Source organism: Osmerus eperlanus, chromosome 26 (assembly GCF_963692335.1).
Source record: "Osmerus eperlanus chromosome 26, fOsmEpe2.1, whole genome shotgun sequence".
Taxonomy (NCBI): Eukaryota; Metazoa; Chordata; class Actinopteri; order Osmeriformes; family Osmeridae; genus Osmerus; species Osmerus eperlanus.
Window position 1 is genome coordinate 730,235 of NC_085043.1, and position 26,011 is coordinate 756,245.

General features: G+C 42.2%; 1 protein-coding gene across 5 annotated transcripts in view; it reads left to right on the plus strand.

Annotated features, from left to right (window-relative positions):
- Positions 1-9,029: 9,029 nt before the first annotated feature.
- Positions 9,030-26,011, plus strand: part of stil (STIL centriolar assembly protein) — a 76,180-nt gene continuing 59,198 nt past the window's right edge. For 3 of the 5 annotated variants that reach the window (XM_062452326.1, XM_062452329.1, XM_062452330.1), the window contains exons 1-9: positions 9,030-9,160; positions 9,954-10,072; positions 10,162-10,269; positions 10,357-10,472; positions 10,928-11,112; positions 16,033-16,286; positions 16,475-16,558; positions 16,718-16,804; positions 25,450-25,597. In XM_062452326.1, coding sequence (XP_062308310.1) covers positions 10,065-10,072; positions 10,162-10,269; positions 10,357-10,472; positions 10,928-11,112; positions 16,033-16,286; positions 16,475-16,558; positions 16,718-16,804; positions 25,450-25,597 — 990 coding nt within the window. In that variant the 5' untranslated portion in view covers positions 9,030-9,160; positions 9,954-10,064. Of the gene's footprint in view, positions 9,161-9,953; positions 10,073-10,161; positions 10,270-10,356; positions 10,473-10,927; positions 11,113-15,995; positions 16,287-16,474; positions 16,559-16,717; positions 16,805-25,449; positions 25,598-26,011 lie in introns of those variants that run through there. The other 2 variants (XM_062452327.1, XM_062452328.1) reach the window with 2 other exon arrangements.

Consider the following 26,011-nt stretch of genomic DNA (forward strand, 5'->3'; position numbering starts at 1 on the left):
AGCTTGCATTACCATTCAATTGCTAACAAAACATTAGTAAAAATAGCTTGCTAATCGGGCAGAACTTGAACTCGGGCAGGAGACTCTGAGACCTCAGCGCACCACTAGCATCTCGTCATATCACGCAGTCGGAGCACAGCTAGATAATCAGCGTCAGCGCTCTTGGGTACCCAGCATGCAGTGCGGCATGTTAAAAAAACAACAGCTACGCAAGGGATTTCAGTTGTTGTGTTCGTTCAGTTAGATGTTTGTAATGTTATTGGCCGGGTTTCCCAGATTCGTTAAGAAGCTCTTAACGCTAAGAGCTTCTTAGGAGCGTTCTAAGAGCGTTCTAGAGCGTTCTTAGAACGCTCTTAAGAAGCTCTTAGCGGCCATTGTTTGTTAGTTAATATAATCTTGTTGGTCACCTTGAGTGTGCATGCTGTGTAGTTTAATGGGAACAGAGAGTCGGCCATTTTACTATCACAGGCTATACTTGCAAGGAGCTGAACGTGGGCTGTGCCCTAGACCAGACCAATTGCCTATGAGGCTAATCTTGATTCTGGATTGACTGAGATTCTGGAAAGAGATCTACTCAAGAAGAGAGTCAATATCTGTGGTTTTCAAGCCATCTTTGAGAAAGTTTGAAAACAATGTTGCGGTTAATATGTTTTGATTGTGGGAGGCAACTTTTGGACTACACCTAAACCTCATGCGGCCACCGCACCACCCGCACTGGCAAAGAGGGAAACAGCATGGATGGGGAAAGTGTGTGGGCAGAGCAAGCAGTAGTAGTACATAAACTACACACATCCTTTACTAAAGTGTATTCTGACTTTCATAAAGTTATTGTTGTAATCAAAGCTTTTAAAGAATGGATCTCTGCATGATGGGCCTGACCAGAGCACAGGTGGCCTGACAGAACACGCTTCAAAGTTGTCACTTTCAAAAGGGTGGCATTTTAACCCTGTCAGTCCAAAATGTCTAAAAGTTGGTACGCATGCCTTATTGCCAATGGGGAACAAAGAAGTCTCAAGAACCCATAATGTCGGCAGCATGGATATTTCTCTACAGTGACAATTTGTGAAGAATTTCAAAAAATGACTTCAAATCAGCCATTGATCCAATTGTATTGAAATGTTGTGTACATGTATGAAATACATGTCTGTGTCATGTCAATTTTGTAATGGTTTGCAATGCTGAGGAGGAACCCGCCATTGCTGCCTGCAGCTATATTTATTATTATACTTCTTAAGACTGGGTGTCTATGGCAGGCCCTAGAAGCGCTTTGTCGAAAGTTGTGAAATTTGGCACACTCATTGGGGATAGTCCCCTGGTCCAATTCATGTCCCATACTTTGGCACTCTAGCGCCACCAATGGGTCAAAGTTGGAGTTGTGTTTACACACGCAACTTTTGAACCGTATGACCCATTTTCAAAAATGAGGTACCATTGGATTCCCTGGATCAAGCCGAGTTCAACGCACCCTATGACGTCAATTTCCGGTTATATAGATTTTCCGCTATTTCCGGTTGTATCAAAAACCTTTGAAAGCCTACTCCTCCTAGAAATGTTGTCAAATCTTCTTCAAAATTACCAGATATGATCTTCAGACCAAGCCTCACAAAAGTTATCGAAAAGAATTTTGATCCTCACAACCGTTTTTCCGGTACAGCCAATCAAATTCTGCAGAAAAGCCGCCAAACAGGAAGTGAAACCATATCCCAGCAGTTCTTTGAGGCAGTGACACCAAAGTTGGTACGCCTACTCGGAACTTTATTCTAAGGATGTCCTCCAAGAACTGTGTCATGTGACTAAAAGGGGGCGTGGCCGGAAGCATAAACGTGTTTTGGCTAATAACTGTTTAAGTTTTTACCTTAATAAAGTAATTTCTTTGTCTGTTGATGTCTTGTGAGATATCAAGCCTGACTATTAATAACTTTTCATGAACTTCGAATGGATGTGGCCGCCATTTTGGATTTTATGGAAAAGTGTAAAAACCTTTTGCACGCCTCAATTTTTGTCCAATGTTTACCAAATGGCAAAGATGATCTTTAGACCTAGTTTCACAAAAGGAATCAGATTAATTTTCAATTTTCAAAAACGTTTGTTCGGTAGAGACGATCAAAAGCGGTGGCAAAGCCGCCAAACGAGGCGCAAGAGCATATCTCAGCAACCATTTGCACGATTGTCACCAGACTTGGGTTCCATCGTTCCCATGAGGAGCAGAGGAGGCCTGCGGTGTTATACCAGAAAAATAACTTTGAACTCTCAGTACTCTTGAACGCAAACATATATTTCAACCAAACTTGGTGTGTTGCATGAGTGCAACAGGTTGTTGTGACTTAATTGTTGCACAAGTGCTATGGAGGCCATGTCCTGCTCTGGACTGCTTGGCCCCTCCATTGCTGCTTGCAGCTATATTTATTATTATTATTATTAGGATTCCTCCGTTTTAAGGAAACCTATTGTTATTGTTAGTTTTATTATTATTATTATTCTAGTAGCTCTAAAGTGCCCAATAACTCAAGATCTCATGCATGAAACCTTTTCAAATTTGGCACATACTGCTGGCTAGAAGTAACCACCACAACCCCCAATGGCCCACATAAGCCCATAGGTGGCACTACAGGCCACGCCCAAAATTTGTGGGATTGTCCCTCTGCCACATAACTCCAAAATGGAGGCCTCAAAAATAGAAAAGACTTGCTGACTTGCTGAGACGTGAGTCCTTTCTGTATCTGCATTACTCGTATCTCCTCTCGTCTCCCTAATACTCCCTAGTTCTCATACTGCTCTCCGTGTTTAGTCAAGTAATGACGCTTGAGATTATATTCCTTTAAAACAGTGGGTTTTTCCTGAGAGGCAGTTAGAACCGAAACTGTACTGTAGCTAGTGGTACGTGCCAGTGGAGCGAGTGGTACGTGACAGTAGCTAGTGGTACATGTCAGTGCCTCCACTGGCACGTGACAGTGGCTAGTGGTACGTGCCAGTGCCTCCACTGGTACGTGACAGTAGCTAGTGGTACATGCCAGTGCCTCTACTGGCACCTAGTGGTACGTGCCAGGGGAGCTACTGGTACGTGACAGTAGCTAGTGGTACATGCCAGTGCCTCTGCTGGTACATGACAGTACTAGCTAGTGGTACGTGACAGCGCCTCCACTGGTACATGACAGTTACTGTTCTGTTGATAGTGGTATGCAAGTTTCTCGTGGCAGTTGCATTGGGTGTCTTGCAGCTTTTGTTTACTGTCGTGTAACTGCCCCGCGGCCATTTTAGAATAGAATTGTTTAAATATGTGTGGCGGCCTGCGGAAACCCGTGGATGTCGCGGCCGCCCATTGTTGGCTATAAGCCATAAAAGATCGAAAATCGTTTTCTGTCAAAATTGAGATTATCGTTAACACCCTAAACTTCATTGTAATGTACAAAAAGTATATGATTACTTATGAAAAACTATTCATTTCAACGGTTTTTGGACATGTCAGCTAGCAAGATTTTCAAGCCATGTCAAATCAAATGCTTAATTTGCCTGCTCTTTTGAGTGCTGCAGCAGCCCATAACAACCGATCAATGAAATAACTTGCTGAGAAGTTATTAATGTAGCCTATACTTAAACTGACATTTACATTCACAACGTCATCACGAACAAAAGGATTTTCTCCCATATCACTTTTTGACACAGGTCGACTGATGTAACTTCAGTTGTGATAAAGATATCTGAGTGATTTAAACAGATTTGTATCCAGGAGAGTTTGTAGTTTCCAATATGTATAATACCCAGAAAGTACATTTGCAATCATAGGGTGTCATTAATTGACAAGGTTCTTCATATGAAAATAATGAACTATTATTAACAACTATATTCACTCAGAGTATCGAAATGCAATGTACATGTGTAGGCTACCTATATTGACTTCAGTTATTACAATTAATGATATACGCCACTAGGAGGCGCTGATAACAACACAACGATGTGCATTAGAGACGAGAGTCTACAACGGTGGCTCATGTGCACGCTTAAACTCAGTTACTCTGAGTAAAATAATTTGTTACTAATTCATTAGGTGTGTACAAGTCTGCTTTACATTACAGTCACACAATTACACTATATGCAATATAATGTTTAAATCGACTACTTTGTATGGTGAGCTTGTAGTGAGACATCAAAAGTATGGTTTGGAGTCTGTTAGCACGAACAGTTTAACTTATTTTTTTAAATAAAAGTTTATAGCCTGTTCTCCTATTCTAAAATGGCCGCGGGGCAGTTACACGACAGTAAACAAAAGCTGCAAGACACCCAATGCAACTGCCACGACACACTTGCATACCACTATCAACAGAACAGTAACTGTCATGTACCAGTGGAGGCTCTGTCACGTACCACTAGCTACTGTCATGTACCAGCGGAGGCACTGGCATGTACCACTAGCTACTGTCACGTACCACTAGCTCCACTGGCACGTACCACTAGGTGCCAGTAGAGACACTGGCATGTACCACTAGCTACTGTCACGTACCAGTGGAGGCACTGGCACGTACCACTAGCCACTGTCACGTGCCAGTGGAGGCACTGGCATGTACCACTAGCTACTGTCACGTACCACTCGCTCCACTGTCACGTACCACTCGCTACAGTACAGTACAGTTTCGGTTCTAACCGCTACTGAGGAGGGCAGTGTTTTAAAGATATGGCGATTGCGAAGACAGCCAGCGGGTCAGCATATTTTTGTGATTTGTGTCAAACTTGGAATTTGAGTGACACCGCGGCTTGTTTTGACGTTAGCCTCAGTCAGACTCTGCTTTTTTTTATTTTTTTTTATTTTTTTATTAGCAATTTCAACAATGTCAAATGCATTTGAGTTTACAAGATACATAAAGTAAGAAAAACATCATTTACATTCAGAGTAAACATGTATCAATACAAATTAAAATAACAAAATAAAATTAACGCTAGGGGATATAAACCTTTACATAAATATATTTAAATTACTACAGATTGTTACTGTTTTAATGGCCTTTTGTTTAAGAGAATTTTTTATTGAAAAAATATACTGTCTGAGCTCTCCGTTCAAGGCAATAAAGCAAGGTTTTCTTCCCATGAATTTGCATCTATGAATATGATACTTGGCCATAATAATAATAAGATTAATTATATATACACAGGTGTTTTTCCTGGAACCGTCAAAAAGCCCAAACAATACATCCTTCCAAAATAAACACAAATCAGCCTCAATATTTTCAGTAATAAACTTACAAAGATTTTGCCAAAAATCTTTTACAATTGGACAATGCCAGAATAAATGCACAACAGTTTCTTCACATTCATTACAAAAAGTGCAAACAACATCAATGTCTTTCTTAAATCTTTTCTTAATATAGCTTTTTGCTGGATAACATTTATGAATAAATTTAAATGAAATTTCCTTCACTTTATTTGTGACTAAATATACATTAGGTAAAAGCCAGACATTCTTCCAAACAATATCATTGACAAAACGACACCGTAGTTATATCTCTCTGAAACAAAGTTCGAATAGATCTATTATTATTTCTACCAGTATTGGAAAAGCAGGTTTTGCCTATAGGGGAGTCTGTAACAAGATTATGCACAAGGGGACAATTTTGGAGAGTAACCCTTAGCTGAGATTTAAAAAGCATATACCAGAAGGTATTGCACCAAAGACTTATGCATAATCCCCAGGTGTCACTGGAATCCTGTATTTAGCAAGAAACTCCTCATAAGTGAAAGGACGACCCTTCTCATTAAATAATTGATCTACCAGCAAGATATTATTACAAACCCAATTTTCCAAAAAGAGAGATTTGTTTTTATATAAAATGTTCTTGTTATTCCAGATCAAATAGTTCTTTGAAAAATTGTGTTTGTATATGAGAGACCAAGCCAAAAAAACCTGTTGATGATACGCAGATAATTTCACAGGAATTTTGTCAATGTCATAGTCACAAGCAAGAAAAAAGTTTAAGCCACCAAGATTAGACAACACATGGAGAGGTATCATATTCCAAACTGAAGAGGGGTTTCCAAAAAACTGTTTCAGCCAATTTAACTTAAAAGTATTATTTAAAGTACCAAAATCCAATACATTTAGTCCACCATTTTCATAGGAATCCATAAGAACAGTCTTTCTTATATAATGTGTCTTATTTTTCCAGATGAAATTGAATATCATTTTGTCTATCTCCTTTAGTAGCTTATTATCCAGATGCAGGGCCAAAGCCGCATAAGTCAAACGAGAGAGAGCCTCTGCCTTAGAAATAAACACTCTACCTCTCAATGATAAATCTCTTAATAGCCATTGATTCAATCTTTTTTGAGATTTTTTAATGACAGGAGAAAAATTGGAATGACTTCTCTTATGTTGGTCTTTGGTAACTACAATACCCAAATAGAGAACTTCATCTTTAATTGGAATATTGTAAAGAGAAGAGGAAGTGCACTCCTTAATAGACAGAAGTTCACACTTATTAACATTCAAATGTAGACCAGATGCCTCTGAAAATTCTTTAATTGCTTTTATAGCAACAGGAATTTGAAACTGATTCTTCAGAAATAGTGTGGTATCGTCTGCCAGCTGTGTCAATAGTAATTCACTGCCAAGTAGAGAGATACCTTTCACAGCACTAGCTTTAATATGGTCAGCCAACAACTGAGCCACTAAAAGGAAGAGATAGGGGGAGGTAGGGCATCCCTGCCGTATACCTCTAGACACCTCGAATCTAGGGGATGTGATGGAATAGAACTATTACTATGCATATAAAAAGTTTTAATAGCCGTAGAAAAGTAATTACCAAATCCAAACTTTCTCAAAGAATGCAAAATAAACTGATGCTCCACAGTATCGAAGGCCTTGTAAAAATCCAGAAACAAAATAAAGCCATTATCATCAATCACATCTGAATAATCCAAAATGTCCAAAACCAGCCTAATATTATTTGTAATATGTCTTTTTGCCATGAAACCAGACTGTGTTTCATCAATAATAGAAGTCAACACCATCTTGAGTCTTTTAGCCAAAAGTATCGCTAGAATTTTATAATCATTGTTAAGCAAGCAAATTGGGAGCCAGTTGTCAATTAGCAGTTTGTCTTTGTTGGGTTTGGGAATTAAAACAGTCACCCCTTGAGTCATAGTAGTTGGGAGGCAATTTTTCTTTAAGGATTCCGTAAAGACCTCCAATAAAAACGGAGCTAGTTCATCGGCAAATGCCTTGTAAAATTCTGACGTCAGCCCATCAGTACCAGGTCAGTCAGACTCGGCTCGCCCACTGGCAGTGTAGTACTGTGACAGTACTACTGTCTTCAATGCCACAGCTAAACTTAATGTCAAAAGAAACGTTCTCATTTCCGGCGCTTTCAAACAATCAGTGAAATGTGGAGCAACAGCAGTTAGCTTGCCTCTAGCAAACTTATTTTGAATTAGCCATTTCCCCCTACATTAATGTCAAACTTATTTACGTTTTGGGGGGCATATTTTCAGTTAGCAGACGGTACTGTTTGAATCGCGATTCCATCTGAAATATACTGCCAGTGACAACGTTGTGCAGTAGCTTGTTTCAAAGGGCGTTCGCAGCTGTTTCAAAGGGTGTTCTTAATGAAATATGCAATATGAGTAGGCTAAATGCTTGTAAATATCACTAGAAGGGAAAAAGTTAGAGGACAGACCCACCTGCAACTGACGCAAGCAAGCACACCCTACAATTTCCCCAGAAATTGTACCCTCTCTAGTTTCATTTATGAGTCAAATAATGCATACACATTCTTAAAATGAAAAAGCATTTCTGCAAATGCATTTGAATTTTGGTCATGATTTGCTTCCATATTAGTTTCATTGTCAGAGTGAAATTCAAACGGCTGGGTGCTCATGTGTTGGTGGACCAGGGCACTACTAACCCACAAAAATTCCTATATGAACACTTGCATCCCACCTTTACTGGCAGCTGCAACTAGCTAAATCTGTGGAGGTCTTTCGTAGCCCAAACACAAAGTAGGATGCGGATTTCCTCCGTCGGCTTTTTGTCCACAAAATGAAATGAGTAATCTACACATACGATACAGTGTTTTGGATGGTCTCTTCAAGGCTAGGTTTTTCCAGCTACATTATTTTGTATTCCTCATCTGTTTGCAGGCGATGGAAACTGTACCGTTTGTCACAAGAACAATCCCTTTTTGTTGTGTTCAACACACTGTCGTTGAAGCCACAGATTTAGCTAAGTCTAGTTGTTAGTACAGCCGCGAACAGCGCAACAGGTAGCCTGCCAGAGCCCCGCAATGACATTTTATAACAATAATAATAACAATATAAATGACAACATTTAAAAACAAACCAGTTTTAGTGAAATTATAGTTGAAATTACTTTAGAAACAATTACTGTTGACAGCTGGCTAGGAGGACTAACGTATAGCAAACTGCAACTTCCGCTATATCACCGGAAGTTGCACCCATAATCATTTCTACAGTAGACCATAGATATATAAATATTATTCATAAGTATGCCACTGCATACTTATGAATAATTATGTTATTAAAAAAAAGAATATAAGTATGCAGTGGCATACCGACATCTCTGACGTTGATAACAAACCAAACCGTTTAAAAATCGGTTGAAAATTGAGCAAGTTATGGTAATTTAAAAAGTACATGTAGCATCAACACAATGTTATGGGTGAGCGAGTTGACTGTAGCAAGATGGCCGCCATGTGCGGACGGTCTAGACTCCGCCGTAAGACATCTAGTCTTTATATATATCTATGCAGTAGACCCCCTGAGAATAAGGTGGATACATTCTGCTTTTTCTACTTTTGTTTTTTTAATTAATATCCGTATATGTTTATTGTATGCACCTTCCTGCCACAGTACATTCTGTGTTTGTGTTAACTTACATGGCAATAAAAAACAATTCTGATTCTGATGTAGTGGGGGCTTGGACTGAGATTTTAAACGAATGGACCGAGGGAGAATAAAACATGTGGGTGGCAGTAATGCAACTACGTGGATGCCAACTGCCGTAAAACATCAGAGAAGAAGAAGAAAAAGAAGATGCAGTCGTTGATTGGATCCCGCCGTTGCTACTTGCAAACCGCGCCATTACATTTGACTGATGCAAGGGAAAGTTCGTCTGGTATATTTTAAGCAGATGGATACAACGTTGGTGTACTAGGTACGGCAATGGGAGGTATGGCAGATGGATTATAGATATTTCACTACAATCAATACAGCAGACAATAACATCATTTGCTTAAGTTATTAGTTACCTAGAGCAAAGGGTCTAGCGTGGGCAACGTTACTGCCAAGTCGAGAGCTACGTACACGCTTATAATATCAGACAGTGGCTCTCAAGTAGTTAGCTAGAACAGCTCGTAGGAAGTTAGTTAGTGGAAAGATCCATTATTGATCATTCAAATTCTCCAACCTTCCAGACTCCCCTGTAAGGACTTCCAGACTACAATTTCTGTATTTGTAAACAATTTACTGCTGCAACGAAAGAAAATGACTCCTTGTAGCCTCCTACTTTGATATATAAATATACAGACCGTCAAACCTTATGTATAGTTTGTCTGGTGCAGCGTCAAACTTGACCATTTTTATGGTACAGTAAGTGGTCGATGGACGAAAAGAGATTTCCCATGGCTAGCGTTAATTGTCAAAATGAGAAAAATAACACTTACAGATATTCTTATTGGATTCTTAAACTGGGACATTTTGAAATAGGTGTGTATCTTCGGTAAGAACGCCGTGCAGGTAGCGCTAGTTTGCTTACTACCAGCGTGTGCAAGTCGGAAGGCCGTGCAGCATAGGCCATGGCCAACGTCTGCGTAATCATTCAGAATAGCAGACCAACGTGCGGTGATGTTTAATTGTTTCTAGCATGCTGTCTAGTCGTACCTGTTCAAGCAGGTCTAGCTAACTGAAAGTAGCAAGCATATTTTATTGAAACTTTTTTTGTTTGACAGAAGCTTTCTTCCTGCTGACGAATCTTCCAACATACGTGTTCCAATAAATCTCTGTGGATTAGGCTACCATAAAACGGATTGGAGAATGTTTATGAATCGAATGGTCTGAAAATGGCAAGGTGTGTTTTGATATTTTTTTGCAAGTAAGCTATATGTATGGATTTGAAATAAAGTTTGCCAGGTTATGACAGTTTCTGATTTTCCACAGATATGCGGAAAATGATGTAATTCGCCTCACCTACCCCAAATCCAAAATAGCTCTTTGGGACCCTACACCTAATGGGGATGCTTTTAACCTCCACCTCTCCAATTCCAGGTATTTTTGATCATCCATGTCATAAAGAGAACTGACCAAATGAACGGTAGCATTTTTATTAAGTTAAACATGTTTGGTATTCAACAGAAACCCCAAACTACTTTTATCTGAGAAAGTGCTTCGCTTGGCTCACCGTCATGCCCAGCAGGGTAACAAGCCACAGTTTACCTGTTTCTTACTGGGTAATATAGTTGTAGATGCTGGTGAGTATTAAACAATGCCTGAGATTGTAGACTGAGAATTATTCATTTTTCATCACTAGATTTAGTTACAAGACATTTATTCACCAAGATCATTATAAGTTAACCCTTGTGTTCTCCTCGGGTCGTTCTGACCCATCAGTCATTGTGACCCACCGTCGTATTGCGACAACTTTACCGCATACAAAAACAAAGTGAAGCATTTTCTTTTAACCGTCGGGCTGTCTCAGACCCCCCACATTGCGAAGGTTAAAAGAAAAGTATTTTTATTTGTTTTTGTATTGGGTAAAATTGGGTAAACACAATGATGGTTCGTTATGAACCTTTGGGTCATGTGACCCGAAGGCAGCACGAGGGTTAAGACATGAAGGGTTGATTATTCTTAATATTTAATGTTTGCGTAAAACATCAAGTCATTAACATTTAAACTTTTAATCTGCTCACTTGTCTTGTCAAAGATGAGGAGGGTGTAACTGTGGCTCTAAACCGTTTCGACCTGGGTCGGGAAGAGCTTGATACTTCTGTCAAGATCCCCACTGCTCTGTTGCCTGGTGACATTCTGGTCCCCTGTATTTTTGGAACCCAAGAGCTGTTTTCTGCTGACAATGTGTTCCATGCTGCTGAAGACCAAATGTCTTTCAAGGTAATATCTATCTAAGTGATGGTTAAAGAAACAGCTAAACTAAAGGTTTCTGACCTTAACTGTTGATGTTGGACTGCTTCTTATTGCATGCATTAATACAGCCATGTTGTAATGTCATGCTCTACACAACTGATAAATGAGCTCTTAGTGAATTCTAACAAACTGATGTTGACCATGTTTAAGGTTTTGAATTGAATATGAGGACCTCATGAAATTGTTGAATTGATGTGGCAGACATTGTACATTTAAGTACAGTCCTGACCAGGGGCAGATCTATACATTTTCTCCTGGGGTGGCAATGGGGTAGCAGGAGGTAGTTGTAGGGTGGCATGGAGGTGTAGAGGGATGGTGTGACCCGATGACATCATAAACAATAATAACATTGTAGTTTAAATATTGCCAATAATATTAACATTATTAAATGAAATGTACTGTAATGTACAGGGTTGTTACAGGCTCAAAATTAGGCTTAGGTGGTAACTGTGCTATGGAGCTGCGCTCGCAAACCCCGTCCTTTATTACAATCGTGCACCATAGCGCTGCTGTTACGTGCATATAGTGGAAACACTGGAATGTAATGTTGAACTAAGAAATTGATAAGTTATTTACCACATGAGAAATCACTCCTTATACATAGCGAGTATAGTAAAATAGAATAATAGAAATGGCTAATGCACACAAACTAGAACACATCTATTATTTGGTTACAGGACTTTACACAAAAAAAAAATCCCCAAGGAGTGCATGTGCTCCTAATTAAGAACACTTCATTAAATATTGATTGTTATTGCATGAATTAATAGTCAAGTAGCCAGATAGCAAGCAAGCTTTTCTTGTAGCAAACTCAGCGGGTTAAAACAAACAACGTCCTTCCCTTCCATCCAAATTCCAGGATCCTGCTTTCTTAACTTATCCTAGCATGGCTTGAAATTGCGACCATTTTGGTTGCATATGCTCCCAAAATTCTGTCTATGCAACCTCCTATATTTGGGAGCATTTTTGCAAATGCAAATAATCGTTATGGTGTGAATGCTTTTCCCAGCACCACATGGAGCCGCTCGCAAGGAGTGTATAGGCAAATTCTTGGGAATTTAGTCGCTGCCAGTATCTAGTGTATTCATTGACAGGCGATCAGGCGTAAATAACAAGGGCAACGTTGCGCAAACTTTAGTCGGAAATTAATGTAACTTTTGAGGTGATGAGCAAGAGGCGAATTGCCTCTCTGTAAATACAGCTTTCTCATGTCTTTTTTGGAAAATATACACTACCGTTCAAAAGTTTGGGGTCACCCAGACAATTCAGACAGTTTTCCATGAAAACTCACACTTTTATGATCAAATAAGTTGCGAAATGAATAGAAAATATAGTCAAGACATTTACAAGGTTAGAAATAATTATTTTTATTTGAAATATTAATTTTGTTCTTCAAACTTTGCTTTCGTCAAAGAATGCTCCATTTGCAGCAATTACAGCATTGGAGACCTTTGGCATTCTAATTCTTCTAATCATCCATTAGTCTTCTAAGGTAATTAGCAAACACAATGTACCATTTGAACACTGTAGTGAGAGTTGCTTGACATGGGCCTCTATACACCTATGTAGATATTTCATTAAAAAACAGATGTTTCCACCTAGAATAGTCATTTACGACATTAACAATGTATAGTGTTTTTCTGATTAATTTAATGTTATCTTCATTGAAAAAAAGTGCTTTTCTTTGAAAAATAAGAATTTATAAGTGACCCCAAACTTTTGAACGGTAGTGTAGCCTAACATAATACTTTAAGGGGGGCTGGAAGGTCGTTGGGGGGGGGGAGGGGGGGGGCAAGGAGATAACTAGCTCGCAAAATACATCTACAACATAAAAATTGTAGTTGTGGTGCTCCTTAATATTCTGTGGGTGCTCCAAAAACAGCCTGAAAGATGTAATCACAGTTTACCAGGTCAAACAAAGAGATTCATCCTGTGCACAATGCAATGTCCGAGATTAGCGTATTAATTCTATTTAGTCCGTTGATGTAGGCTAAAACGAACGTATGACAAAAGTGTACACCAAACACACAGAACGCATGCTTGAAAGTTGACACAACTACTTGTGAAACGATATATTTAAGGGTACTTGACTCAAGACCAAATCTGCTGATTAACTACTTGATTAAGAGGGGGGGATGGGATTGTACTTTGTACAGACACACAGCCTACATACAAAACATTACAGCTAGTACCACCGCACTAGCATAAGTAGCCTAGGGAAAAACCGGCGGCACTGGGAGGCAAATAAAATCGCATGACGCATCCACAACTCAACTGGAAGCTTAGGTAAACAAGAAGAAATTGAGTATTTAGTGATCCTAAACGTGTTTATTATATCGAGTGGTTTCTTTAACACTAACTTTTGTAATATGCAAGAAAATGACAACTAAAAAGCATTTGTGGCTTCTAGCGGTCAATACGGAATGCCGACAAGAGCCCCTTCTGACTGGACCGTGTCACTATTGTGGTGAGCGTTGTGCTCTTTTTCTGACATTTGCTTTTCTAGGCCAGGGCTCTACAATGCGAGTATTTAACTTGCATTTGCCCCTAAAAATATTTATACCGTAATCTATTTACCCCCTGCTGCAATTGTTTAAAAACGACAAGTTCCACATTCCACAAAGTAAACAACATGCCAACAAAGTAAAGTTTTCTTTGATAATGCAGTCCAGTCAGAGAGAGGTGAACAACACTGGAAAAAGGTATTGGTATAGGCCGTGGGGGGTGGCTTCTGGGACTTGAGCCTCGAATGTTTTCTCAAAAGCCCAGAATCTGTTAGGTTTAAATAACTTTTAGTTTTTTAAATATTATTCACAACTTATGAAACTGGTTAGCGTTAAAGGCCAAACTGTAGCTGGTGCTTTAGTCAGAGCTAGCTTGCTAGCCATTGCAAAGTTGGCTAGGTTTGAGCTCACTCCCTCACTGAATTGCATAGTAAACAAACCAGACGTAACAAACTTACAAATTAATGTCTGACTGCACAGACTAATAATGAGTCCAATGTAATGTTTATCTTACATAAGGCTCAAACTGTATTGCGCTCATAGTTATGCCCCCAAAATTTCCATGTGCTGTTCTACTATGGAAACCTGTAATTTTGCGTTAATGAAATGCCCAAATGATCACAACGTATCCCTACGTACAGCCCAATGCAGGCACTACGTCAACAAGGGGGTGGGTATATTGACGCCAACCAAGCACACATAGCATGATGCATAGCATAGATGGTCCAAAAGTCTTAAGACCATGTTATGGCGGAAATTCTGTCTTAAGACGGTCAAATGTGTCTTAACGCAAAGGCTAAATTACAGGTTTTGGCTTTGGCTTTCCAAATTCCACAGATGTATCCCTTACTACACACACACACTCGTAGTATACACACAGAGTATAATAAGTTAAATTTTTCACTGTGCTCCTAAATGTATTTGTGTGTACGCATGTACTCCTTGAGAAGTTTGCGTAGAGCCTTGACCTAGGCTACATGGTGTCACATGTCCACTTCTTGTTAAACGAAAGTTTTTTTTTAGGAAAAAAATACACATTGCAGGGTTTCCCGCAGTACTTTTCAGTTAACCCTTGTGCTGCCTTCGGGTCACATGACCCAAAGGTTCATAACGAACCATCGTTGTGTTTACCCAATTTTACCCAATACAAAAACAAATAAAAATCATTTTCTTTTAACCTTCGCAATGTGGAGGGTCTGAGACAGCCCGACGGTTAAAAGAAAATGCTTCACTTTGTTTTTGTATGCGGTAAAGTTGTCACAATACGACGGTGGGTAACAATGACTGATGGGTCAGAATGACCCGAAGAGAACACAAGGGTTAAGGCGGCCGCCTAAGCAACACAGTATTTTTTTTTTATAGCGATATCCGCCGTGTTACTCCATCCTGTTTTCTCCCTTCCATTCCAAAACGCCAGTCTCCCTTCTCTGCAGAACGCATTAGTCTATCGCACAAAGTAGACCCCCCCCCTCCCCGGTCTGACGGCAAACCCCACCCTACCACCTTAACCCTTGTGTTATCTTCGGGTCATTCTGACCCATCAGTCATTGTGACCCACCGTCGTATTGCGACAACTTTACCGCATACAAAAACAAAGTAAAACATTTTCTTTTAACCGTTGGGCTGTCTCAGACCCCCCACATTGCGAAGGTTAAAAGAAAATTATTTTTATTTGTTTTTGTATTGGGTAAACACAACGATGGTTCATTATGAACCTTTGGGTCATGTGACCCGAAGGCAGCACAAGGGTTAACTAACACATTTTCTGCGGGAAACCCTGCATTGGAGATTTTGTCATCCAGGCAAAAAAAAAAGAACTTATCTAAATGTACAATTAAAAAATTAGTAAGTGAATGATTGCTCTTTAACAATACCGACAGACAATTATGGAAAGGTCTTCAAATCTGCAACCTTACAGAAGGACACTGAAGTATTCACACCCTTTGCGATGACACAATATCGAGCTCTGGTGCATTCTGTTCCCATTGACAATCCCTGTCTGCAATTTTATAATCTGTCATACATTCAGTTGATTTGGAAAGGCAGAAATGTGTCCATGCTTCCACATTAACAGTGCATTTCAAAGCAAAAACCTAGGTTGAAGGAATTGTTTGTAGAGTTCTGAGACGGGATGGAGTGTGGTGGGACAAACCTGTGGAAGGAACACACTGGCCAGAGTTGCAGTGTCTTCTGGGGCTTCTTGACATATGCACTGTATATATATTGTGTGTAAATCTGTGTCAAATTGATTTTATGTAAAGATATTAATTATACAATTTTGAAATGGGGGGGGGGGGGGGGGTGGGTTGGCAGTTAGGTTCGTAATGACTTGTCTTTTGTAATCAGGATTGTCAATGGATTGGTACTCTTTACCCTACCATAGATGTTACGCCACTATTGCTGCAGTCGTGAGCCATTGGATCTAGCCAAAATGCTCATTCTCAGAGCTCACCTTAGTGGCACCCAGCACACTGACACCCTGGACTTTGTTCTGCGCTGGGCTGCAATCACTGTCGCCAACACAATCAACACTTTGCCGATCAAACCCATCCCTATTATCCCCACGGCCCTGGCCAGGAACTTGACGGCGCTGTCTATCTTGGCTCAGCCGTTGAACAGTGTGAACCACAGACGAGGGTATGAAGACATTCTAATGAAGTGCTGACAACTATGATGTTTTAAAATAGTCAGACATGCTTTTGATCACCAGCTGAGCTGTTGCGTCTCTTCAGTTTCAATGTTGTGACTTGCTGTATCAATGGTTATCTTAAATATGTGTAGCACTTTAAAGTGAATAACCATACAATTATATCTTCAATGCTCAGTTTTTTGACAATGGATCAAACCCGCAAACTGCTCCTCATGTTTGAGTCTGACCCTAAGGCCTACACTCTCCCATTAGTAGGAGTGTGAGTATTGTATAATATTTTATCTAAATGTACTGGGGATATTTGTTAGTTATAGTTGATTAAATTGCATACAAGTCTATCAAGTAAAACATGGGTGTAATTAAAGGTTCTGAGACGACCGCAGTGATTGTTTAAAGATTGTTGTAAACACCTTAACAGATGGCTAAGTGGAGTCACTCACGTCTCCAACCCCCAAGTGTGGGCGTGGTGTCTAAAGTACCTGTTCAGCTTCTCCTTCAAGGATAGGTGAGTGAAACATGAATCTGGTATTAACTTTGTTAAAATTCCATTTAACCTTTTCCAGCCTGAGCCAAATTTCTGAAAATGCAATTTGCATGATGATCTGAAAATCATATTTACATGATTTTTCATATTAAATCATACACCTGAACTGTTTATACCATATTGAAGAGGACTAGGGCTTTCTCATGATATAAATAAATGTATGATTACTTAAGGCAAATCATCCTTTATCAAGGACATTTCACGCAGCCATTTTTTACAAAAATCTTCTCCGTCCGCCATACTTCATCAGACAACTTCATTTTCCACCACGTTAATTACAAGATAGAGGAAAAACTTAGAAATGACATGAAATATACATACATCTGTGGGCAATGTAGAACAGCAGACCGATTGAAAATACCATCTTTTGTTTAAAAGTTGTAGCCATTCTAGTGAATAGTGGAAAAATGGGGAAAAAACGGAATTCCCCCCCAAAAAACTAGCTAGCGCTATAGCTGGATACTCCTCTCCATCACTAAAAGGTTTGACTTTCTTCCACAATCAACCAAATTGGCCAAACAAGGTATATATTTTTTTTCTTAAAGTGTGCATAATATATATATATATTTTTTTTGTTTCACAGAAATCGAGGCTAAACAGTGCTACTACTGTCATGGCAGCCTGTCACAAACGGCGAAACCGGGTCACGTGATTTTTTCCTGAAATAACTCGCGTTACTCCTACAAACAAATGCTTTGTAACTAAAAAGTTTTGACTTTTGATTGACAATATTGACAACACATATTAAGAAACTTGTCTTTACTCAAAATATCGTCTCTGATTTCAATTTGAAGCTGTAAATCTAATACTGTAGGCAATCTCCCATGGTATCCTCTCTGGCAGGGGTTCTCAAACTTTTCAGCCCACGACCCCTAAAATAATGGTGCCAGTGACTCGCGACCCCCGCATCCACGGAGGTGGTTTAAGTATACGTGGGAGTAAAAATAGGCCCTGGATCTGATCCAGACCGGCCCACCAGAACCGGCCCCCGTATACGCCACCACAGCTAACCTGTTAATGCATGCACATTCTGAGTTTGATGTGATGCTTGTTCGGGAGTTCGATAGTAAATGCGAGCGCGCATAGGCCAAATCTTTTGGACTTTATTTGAGCGCAAATTTTTTTTGAGCTTTAGTGTAAAATAAACTGCTGTTTTTCAATTGGTAAAACCTTGTCTAGTGAAGGTGATGTATTTTTGTCTCTTAATTTTTCAGCCCCACCCTTACATTTCTTAGCCTGGTTTTCCGTCGTTATTCTTCTCCCGGTGCTCCCGATGGCCAGTCCGCTACTGCGGGGCTGTGCCGCGGTGGTGGATTTTCAATATTATTTTAAATTCTCGTGCTATCAGGGGGTGCTGCAGCACCCTCATCACTCCTAGTTCCCGCGGCCATGGGTATTCCCTCTCCACTGAAATACTAAACTCAGCCAGTGTCTTGGCTGAGAACGCTGTCTTTAACGTTCGGCCGCTTGACAGTTCAACTAATGTGTCCTCCTGGTTGGATGTCAGATGGTTTGCCGTACTTACAGTGAATGGAAAATCAAAAGGCTGATGGCTTTTTTATTTGCATGCATTAATTTAACTACTATTTTTAACTTGTAAAAATGTTGCCAAAAATATGCTATTTCTAATTGTTTTACAACGTTCCTTGATTTCTGGAAATCATCTTGCGATCCCCCCCTCCTTCTCTTGCGACCCCCACTTTGAGAACCACTGCTCTCTGGCTCCGCTTAGGCAAAAAATGGGCGACGTTGCAGACGATACATTTATTATTCACGTCTAATTCACCCCTTAAGATAAAAGCACATATAATTGGTTATGTTGTCATGACTATCTGGCAGTTTTCAGAAATAAAATCGGTGATTGGACGGAAAAGATATTAGGGTGGGACCATGGGAAACTGGTTTCCCATATTTGAATGGTCTGGCTGGATAGGGTTAACAATAACAATTTATATTTATTTTTAATCATAACCCAAAACATACACCCACTGAGTGAACATGCAACACCCACTGAGTGAACATGCAACACCCACTGAGTGAACATGCAACACCCACTGAGTGAACATGCAACACCCACTGAGTGAATATGCAACACCCACTGAGTGAACATGCAACCCTTCTATCTGGTTAAGGTGGTGGTGTTATTTATTTTTCAAGTGAAATCTCAGATTATTTAATGTTTAGCATTCTGATTCATTGTGCTAAATGACCCCTTCGGTTGAGAACATCAACATATAATTACAGAAAAGGAGGCAGTCTGAAATCATCATAAAAGTAGTTTTGGTACTGGTATGCTGGTTTTACAATTAAAACAAGATACTGTTTAGAACAGCTTAATTCTCAGTTTTTGTGGCGTGCAGGACATCCTGTTTTCAGGTGGTCCTGAAGAAAGTACACTTAAATAATATAACATTTTCATCTTACTTTAGCCATATAGAATTGACAGTATTTCGTTTTGTATAGTATACATGAACCATAAGTATTTATGGATTTGCACTTAATTAATTTATGTAGAAGTCAAAACAAAATACAGTCCGTTCCATATATAGAGTTCAGCAAACCTTATGACCTACACCAGGCTTCAGGCTAACATTAGCAAGAATCATGATATCCTACTTAAATGTCAAAAGCTTAGCACGAGTAATAATGCATTTCGCTGCAAACCATTTCATTTTAGGGTGGGCCTGATGCCTGTATGTTAGTTTTAGTATATTAGCTGAAGAACGATAGTTTTCCTAAACATATCAAGTACTGAAATTAACGGGGTGGAAGGTTGCGGCCAATGTGCTGTGCAGTGAAGCATGAACATCGTCGAATAAGTTACAATAAGTTGTTGAGCATACTGTGCTGACTGGACCCCCTGCCATATATGTAAGTCTGTTCACGAAAGGTTTTGTCTACACGATTAGCTATGGATGGCTACCATTTTCCAGTTGGGACTTTTATCTTGTCTGAGTGCCCATTTTTTTTACATTTTGTTATGCTAATTTAGCCTATATATCACTATTTCCAGTGTTTCCCATACATCCATCCATCCATCATCTTCCCCCCGCTTGTCCGGGGGTCGGGTCGCGGGGGCAGCAACCTAAGCAGGGAGGCCCAGACTTTCCTCTCCCCGGCCACTTCCACCAGCTCTTCCTGGGGGACCCCGAGGCGTTCCCAGGCCAGCCGAGAGACATAGTCCCTCCAGTGTGTCCTGGGTCTTCCCCGGGGCCTCTTCCCAGTGGGACGTGCCCAGAACACCTCACCAGGGAGGCGTCCAGGAGGCATCCTTATCAGATGCCCGAGCCACCTCAACTGGCCCCTCTCGACGCGGAGGAGCAGCGGTTCTACTCTGAGCCCCTCCCGGATGACCGAGCTTCTCACCCTATCTCTAAGGGAGAGCCCGGACACCCTGTGGAGAAAACTCATTTCGGCCGCTTGTATTCGCGATCTCGTTCTTTCGGTCACTACCCACAGTTCGTGACCATAGGTGAGGGTAGGAACGTAGATCGACTGGTAAATAGAGAGCTTCGCCTTTCGACTCAGCTCCTTCTTCACCACAACGGACCGATGCAGAGCCCGCATCACTGCGGACGCCGCACCGATCCGCCTGTCGATCTCGCGCTCCATCCTTCCCTCACTCGTGAACAAGACCCCGAGATACTTGAACTCCTCCGCACTCCACCTTTTTCCGGTCGATAACCATGGCCTCAGATTTGGAGGTGCTGATTCCCATCCCAGCCGCTTCGCATTCGGTTGCGAACCGCTCCAGTGAGAGCTGGAGGTCACGGCCCGATGAAGCCAACAGGACCACATCATCCGCAAAAAGCAGCGACCCGATCCTGAGGTCCCCAAACCGGACCCCCTCAACGCCCTGGCTGCGCCTAGAAATTCTGTCCATATAAGTTATGAACAGAATCAGTGACAAAGGGCAGCCCTGGCGGAGTCCAACCCTCACCGGGAACAAGTTCGACTTACTACCGGCAATGCGGACCAAACTCTGGCACCGGTCGTACAGGGACCGAACAGCCCCGATCAGGGAGTCCGGTACCCCGTACTCCCGGAGCACCCCCCACATGAGCCCCCGAGGGACACGGTCGAACGCCTTTTCCAAATCCACAAAACATGTGTAGACTGGTTGGGCGAACTCCCATGCACCCTCCAGAACCCTGCCGAGGGTATAGAGCTGGTCCACAGTTCCACGGCCAGGACGAAAACCACATTGCTCCTCCTGAATCCAAGGTTCGACAATCCGACGGACCCTCCTCTCCAGCACCCCTGAATAGACTTTCCCAGGGAGGCTGAGGAGTGTGATCCCCCTAAAGTTTGAGCACACCCTCCGGTCCCCCTTTTTAAAGAGGGGAACCACCACCCCGGTCTGCCAGTCCAGAGGCACTGTCCCTGATGTCCACGCGATGTTGCAGAGTCGTGCCAACCAAGACAGCCCTACAACATCCAGAGCCTTAAGGAACTCCGGGCGGACCTCATCCACCCCAGGGGCCTTGCCACCGCGGAGCTTTTCAACCACCTCGGCGACCTCAGCCCCAGAGATAGAAGGGCCCCCCCCAATGTCCCCAGACTCCACGTCGGAACGCGTGTTGGTGGGATTAAGGAGGTCTTCAAAGTATTCCTTCCACCGATCCAGGACGTCCCCCATCGAGGTCAGCAGCGCACCATCCCCACCATATACAGCATTGACAGTGCACTGCTTCCCCCTCCTGAGTCGCCGGATGGTGGTCCAGAACCTTTTCGAAGCCGTTCGGAAGTCATTCTCCATGGCCTCGCCGAACTCCTCCCACGCCCGGGTTTTTGCCTCCGCGACCGCCAAAGCCGCATTCCGCTTGGCCTGCCGGTACACATCAGCTGCCTCTGGAGTCCTACCAGCCAACAAAGTCCGATAGGCCTCCTTCTTCAGCTTGACGGCTTCCCTCACCTCCGGCGTCCACCACCGAGTCCGAGGGTAACCGCCGTGACATGCACCGACCGCCTTGCGTCCGCAGCTCCGGTCAGCCGCCTCAACAATGGAGGCCCTGAACATGGCCCATTCGGACTCAATGTCCCCGGCCTCCCCCGAGACATGGTCGAAGCTCTCCCGGAGGTGGGAGTTGAAGCTCCTTCTGACAGGGGATTCTGCCAGCCGTTCCCAGCAGACCCTCACATTACGTTTGGGCCTGCCAGGCCTGACCGGCGTCTTCCCCCACCATCGTAGCCAACTCACCACCAGGTGGTGATCAGTTGACAGCTCCGCCCCTCTCCTCACCCGAGTGTCCAAGACATTCGGCCTCAGATCCAACGACACGACTACAAAGTCTATCATCGAACTGAGACCTCGGGTGTCCTGGTGCCAAGTGCACATATGAACACCCTTATGCTTGAACATGGTGTTCGTTATGGACAAGCCGTGTCTAGCACAGAAGTCCAACAACAAAACACCGCTCGGGTTCAGATTGGGGGGGCCGTTCCTCCCAATCACGCCCCTCCAGGTCTCACTGTCATTGCCCACATGAGCATTGAAGTCCCCCAGGAGGACGAGGGAATCTCCGGGAGGAGCGCTTTCCAGCACCCCTCCCAGAGACTCCAAAAAGGGTGGGTACTCTGCACTGCCATTTGGTGCATAAGCACAAACAACAGTGAGGACCCGTCCCCCCACCCGAAGGCGGAGGGAGGCTACCCTCTCGTCCACCGGGGTGAACCCCAACGTACAGGCGCCTAACCGAGGGGAAACAAGTATTCCCACCCCAGCTCGACGCCTCTCACCAAGGGCAACTCCAGAGTGGAAGAGAGTCCAGCCCCTCTCAAGGAGACTGGTTCTGGAGCCGATGCTGTGCGTCGAGGCGAGGCCGACTATATCTAGCCGGAACTTCTCTACCTCGCGCACCAGCTCCGGCTCCTTTCCCGCCAGCGAGGTGACGTTCCACGTCCCTAGAGTTAGCTTCTGCAGCCGAGGATCGGACCGCCAAGGCCCCCGCCTTCGGCCGCCGCCCGTCTCGCACTGCACCCGACCCCCATGACCCCTCCTGCGGATGGTGAGCCCACTGGAAGGGGGTCCCACGTTGTCTCTTCGGGCTGTGCCCGACCGGGCCCCATGGGAAAAGGCCCGGCCACCAGGCGCTCGCCATCGAGCCCCACCCCCGGGCCTGGCTCCAGGGGGGGGCCCCGGTGACCCGCTTCCGGGCAGGGGCAACTGAGAACCATTGTTATTTTTCTTCATGGTAGTTTTTGAGCCACGCTTTGTCTGATCCTTCGCCTGGAACCTGTTTGCCTTGGGTGACCCTACCAGGGGCATAAAGCCCCCGACAACATAGCTTCCAGGATCATTAGAACACGCAAACCCCTCCACCGCGGTAAGGTGGTGACTCAGGGAGGGTTTTTTTGTATGTTGTACAATGTACAATCAATGTATGTTTCCCATACATTGATTCATAAAAAATGGACCGCTACAAATTGCTAATTTTTAGTTTTTACTATTTAACATGGCAAAAAAGATTTCATTATAGAGCTGCACATTGATTCGCCCAGCACCTTGCACCGCTCCCTCTCTGACACACACTCACACGACAACGGACTTGTCTGTGAATAGCCCCCTATCTCTGTGCAGACATTTTGAGCCCGTTATGCACCCTTTTCATCAGTCCACATTTTTGCAGACTTTATCTAAGGGAATTGCACACGATTCACAGCGTTGTGACGTGAAACACAAGGGTTACCAAGGGAAACCCGGAAGCGAGAAAACAATCCCGTCAAACCTGCCTCATAAAACAAGAAATAAGAAACTCACACCATCATTGTTTTTATGATCGATCGTCGCTGTCACGTTCAGGTACTCAAATACTCGTGCCCATCCCTTCTACTATTATGAACAGAGGTGTCAAAAGTATTCACATTCATTACTCAAGTAGAAGTATAGATACTAGGGTTTAAAAATACTTCTCTAGAAGTTGAAGTATCTATTCAAGCTTTTTACTCAAGTAAAAGTATAAAAGTACTGGTTTCAAAACTACTTAAAGTGTAAAAGTAGTAAGGGGAAAAATGCCATTAAGGACAAAAGCTTAGGCACAGGGGTCTATAATGCACGACCCCACCTCCCCCCCCAATTTATTTTTTCCAAAGGCCATAATGACTTGTTATATTGAAATGTTAATGTTGAAAAATGTGGGCTGCACCTGTTTATGCCCATTGAAAATGAACGCATTTTAGTACAATGCAAATACATTAAAGAACCATATATGTGTAGCCTACTACTAAGCATTAACGTGTTTCATGGAGCGGAAGATATGATGACTAGTTGCCTATAAGTATTGTAAAGCTGCAAAAAGTCAAACTTCAGAGGCATGTTATCAATAGCCTTTTCAAATTAGACAGCGAGTTTGTGAAAGCCATTAGCTCGTGGTAGCCTACTTGGGTGCGCAGAGCTTGCAGCGCATTCGAAAGGAGTTGTTTTTGCATCCAAACATGTCGAAAAATTCTTCCAGGTACGGCCAGGGATGTAGAAGGGTTGGCTAATCTTCCTAGCTGCCAACCTCCTCGCTGGTGCTTGGTTTGGACATTTTGCTCGAGTTCTCTTGAGTCTCTGCCACGGACATCTTCGTAGGCTACATACGTCTGCTATTTCCTTGCTGGAGTTTGACGTGATTTTTACTTCTCATCCAACCACAATCAAATTCACTCTATCCGGATGGCGCGTTTTTTCTGGATGTGTTTTTTTGAACAATGACAAGCCGGAATGAAAACAAGCCGAATTGGAGTAATGAGGCTATTTTTAAAATGTAAGGAGTAGAAAGTACAGATAACTGCGTGAAAATGTAAGGAGTAGAAAGTCGGCTGAAAAATAATTACTTACGTAAAGTATAGATACCCAAAATTTCTACTTAACGCTACGGCTACACCAAGCGTGGACATTTTGCTGTGTGGAAATAGAACGTTCACGGAGCGGATCTTTTATTTAGCCGGCTACACTGGACGTGTTGAAGATGAATCAGTTTTGCTGTCTTTGTTTATTTATTTTACAAACACTGTCAACTATCTTACTTCCTATTTAACACTTGAATCGATCTACTTACTATCACCGTCGGTTTGGGAAATAATCGGATTTATTGCTTCCATTTCTCAATTTTCCGCGTGGAAATTGTCGGCACGTAAATTCAGTTTCCGCGTCTGGTGTAGCCACTCTCATTGCTTACAACGGATTAGAACTCTGCTGAGTCCACACCGCGTCCGCAAGGCCATATTTCCGCGCTTGGTGTAGCCACGGCTTAAGTAAGGTAACAAAGTATTTGTACTTCGTTACTTGACACCTGATTATGAATGATGGAGTGCAGCAGAGATGGTTTACCTTTTGGCAGGCTCTTTTAATCTTTGCAGTTCTAACGCTTTGGACATTACGTTTTTGGTGAATTTCTTGTCCATGACCCATCAGGCCATACTTAGGCAGGCCTGACAGCTAGGTCTGTGTACAGTCTTCATGGTTTGAAAATCTTCCATTGCACAATGATGGACCCCACCTTGCTTCTATAATATAATTTTCTTATTTTCTATAATACTGTAAAATGCTTTAGGTGAACATGATACTATTGTGTGAACATTTCTGAAAACATTTCAACTTTATTTTATATCTTCTCTTGCAGAGTGATGTCAGAGAATGGGTGTTTCCTGGTTGTCCTATACTCACTGACTCACAGGGAGCCAGACTTCTACCAGTGCAACCCTGGAAGCAATGAACAGAAGATGGATTTCCAGCTGCTCACGTGCACCAAGTCATTCACACTCTTAAAGGTTTTTTCCTAATTACTTGCAAGATATGGATGTTGAGGGTTGACTAAACTTTATCAAATTGGTCGAAATCTGTTTATGTTTTGTTACGCGTTTCTGGATTAAAAAAATATATATATTTGAATCGATATCGGCCTTAAAAATCCTTTATCGGTCGGGCACTACTTGTAGCTAGAGTTGTTTTGACTTGACCCTAGCATTGATATTTGGATGTGATGTTATTTCCATGGAGCCTAACGTTAGCTAATGTACTTATTAGGATTCTACCGTCAAAAGGAAACTTATTGTAAATGTTAGTTTTTATTAGGATTCCTCTGGTAGGAGGTCTTATTATTGGGATTCTTCCGTCAGGAGAAAGACTATTGTAATCGTTAGTATTCTTATTATGCTTATCTCTCCCTAAAGTGCCCAATAACT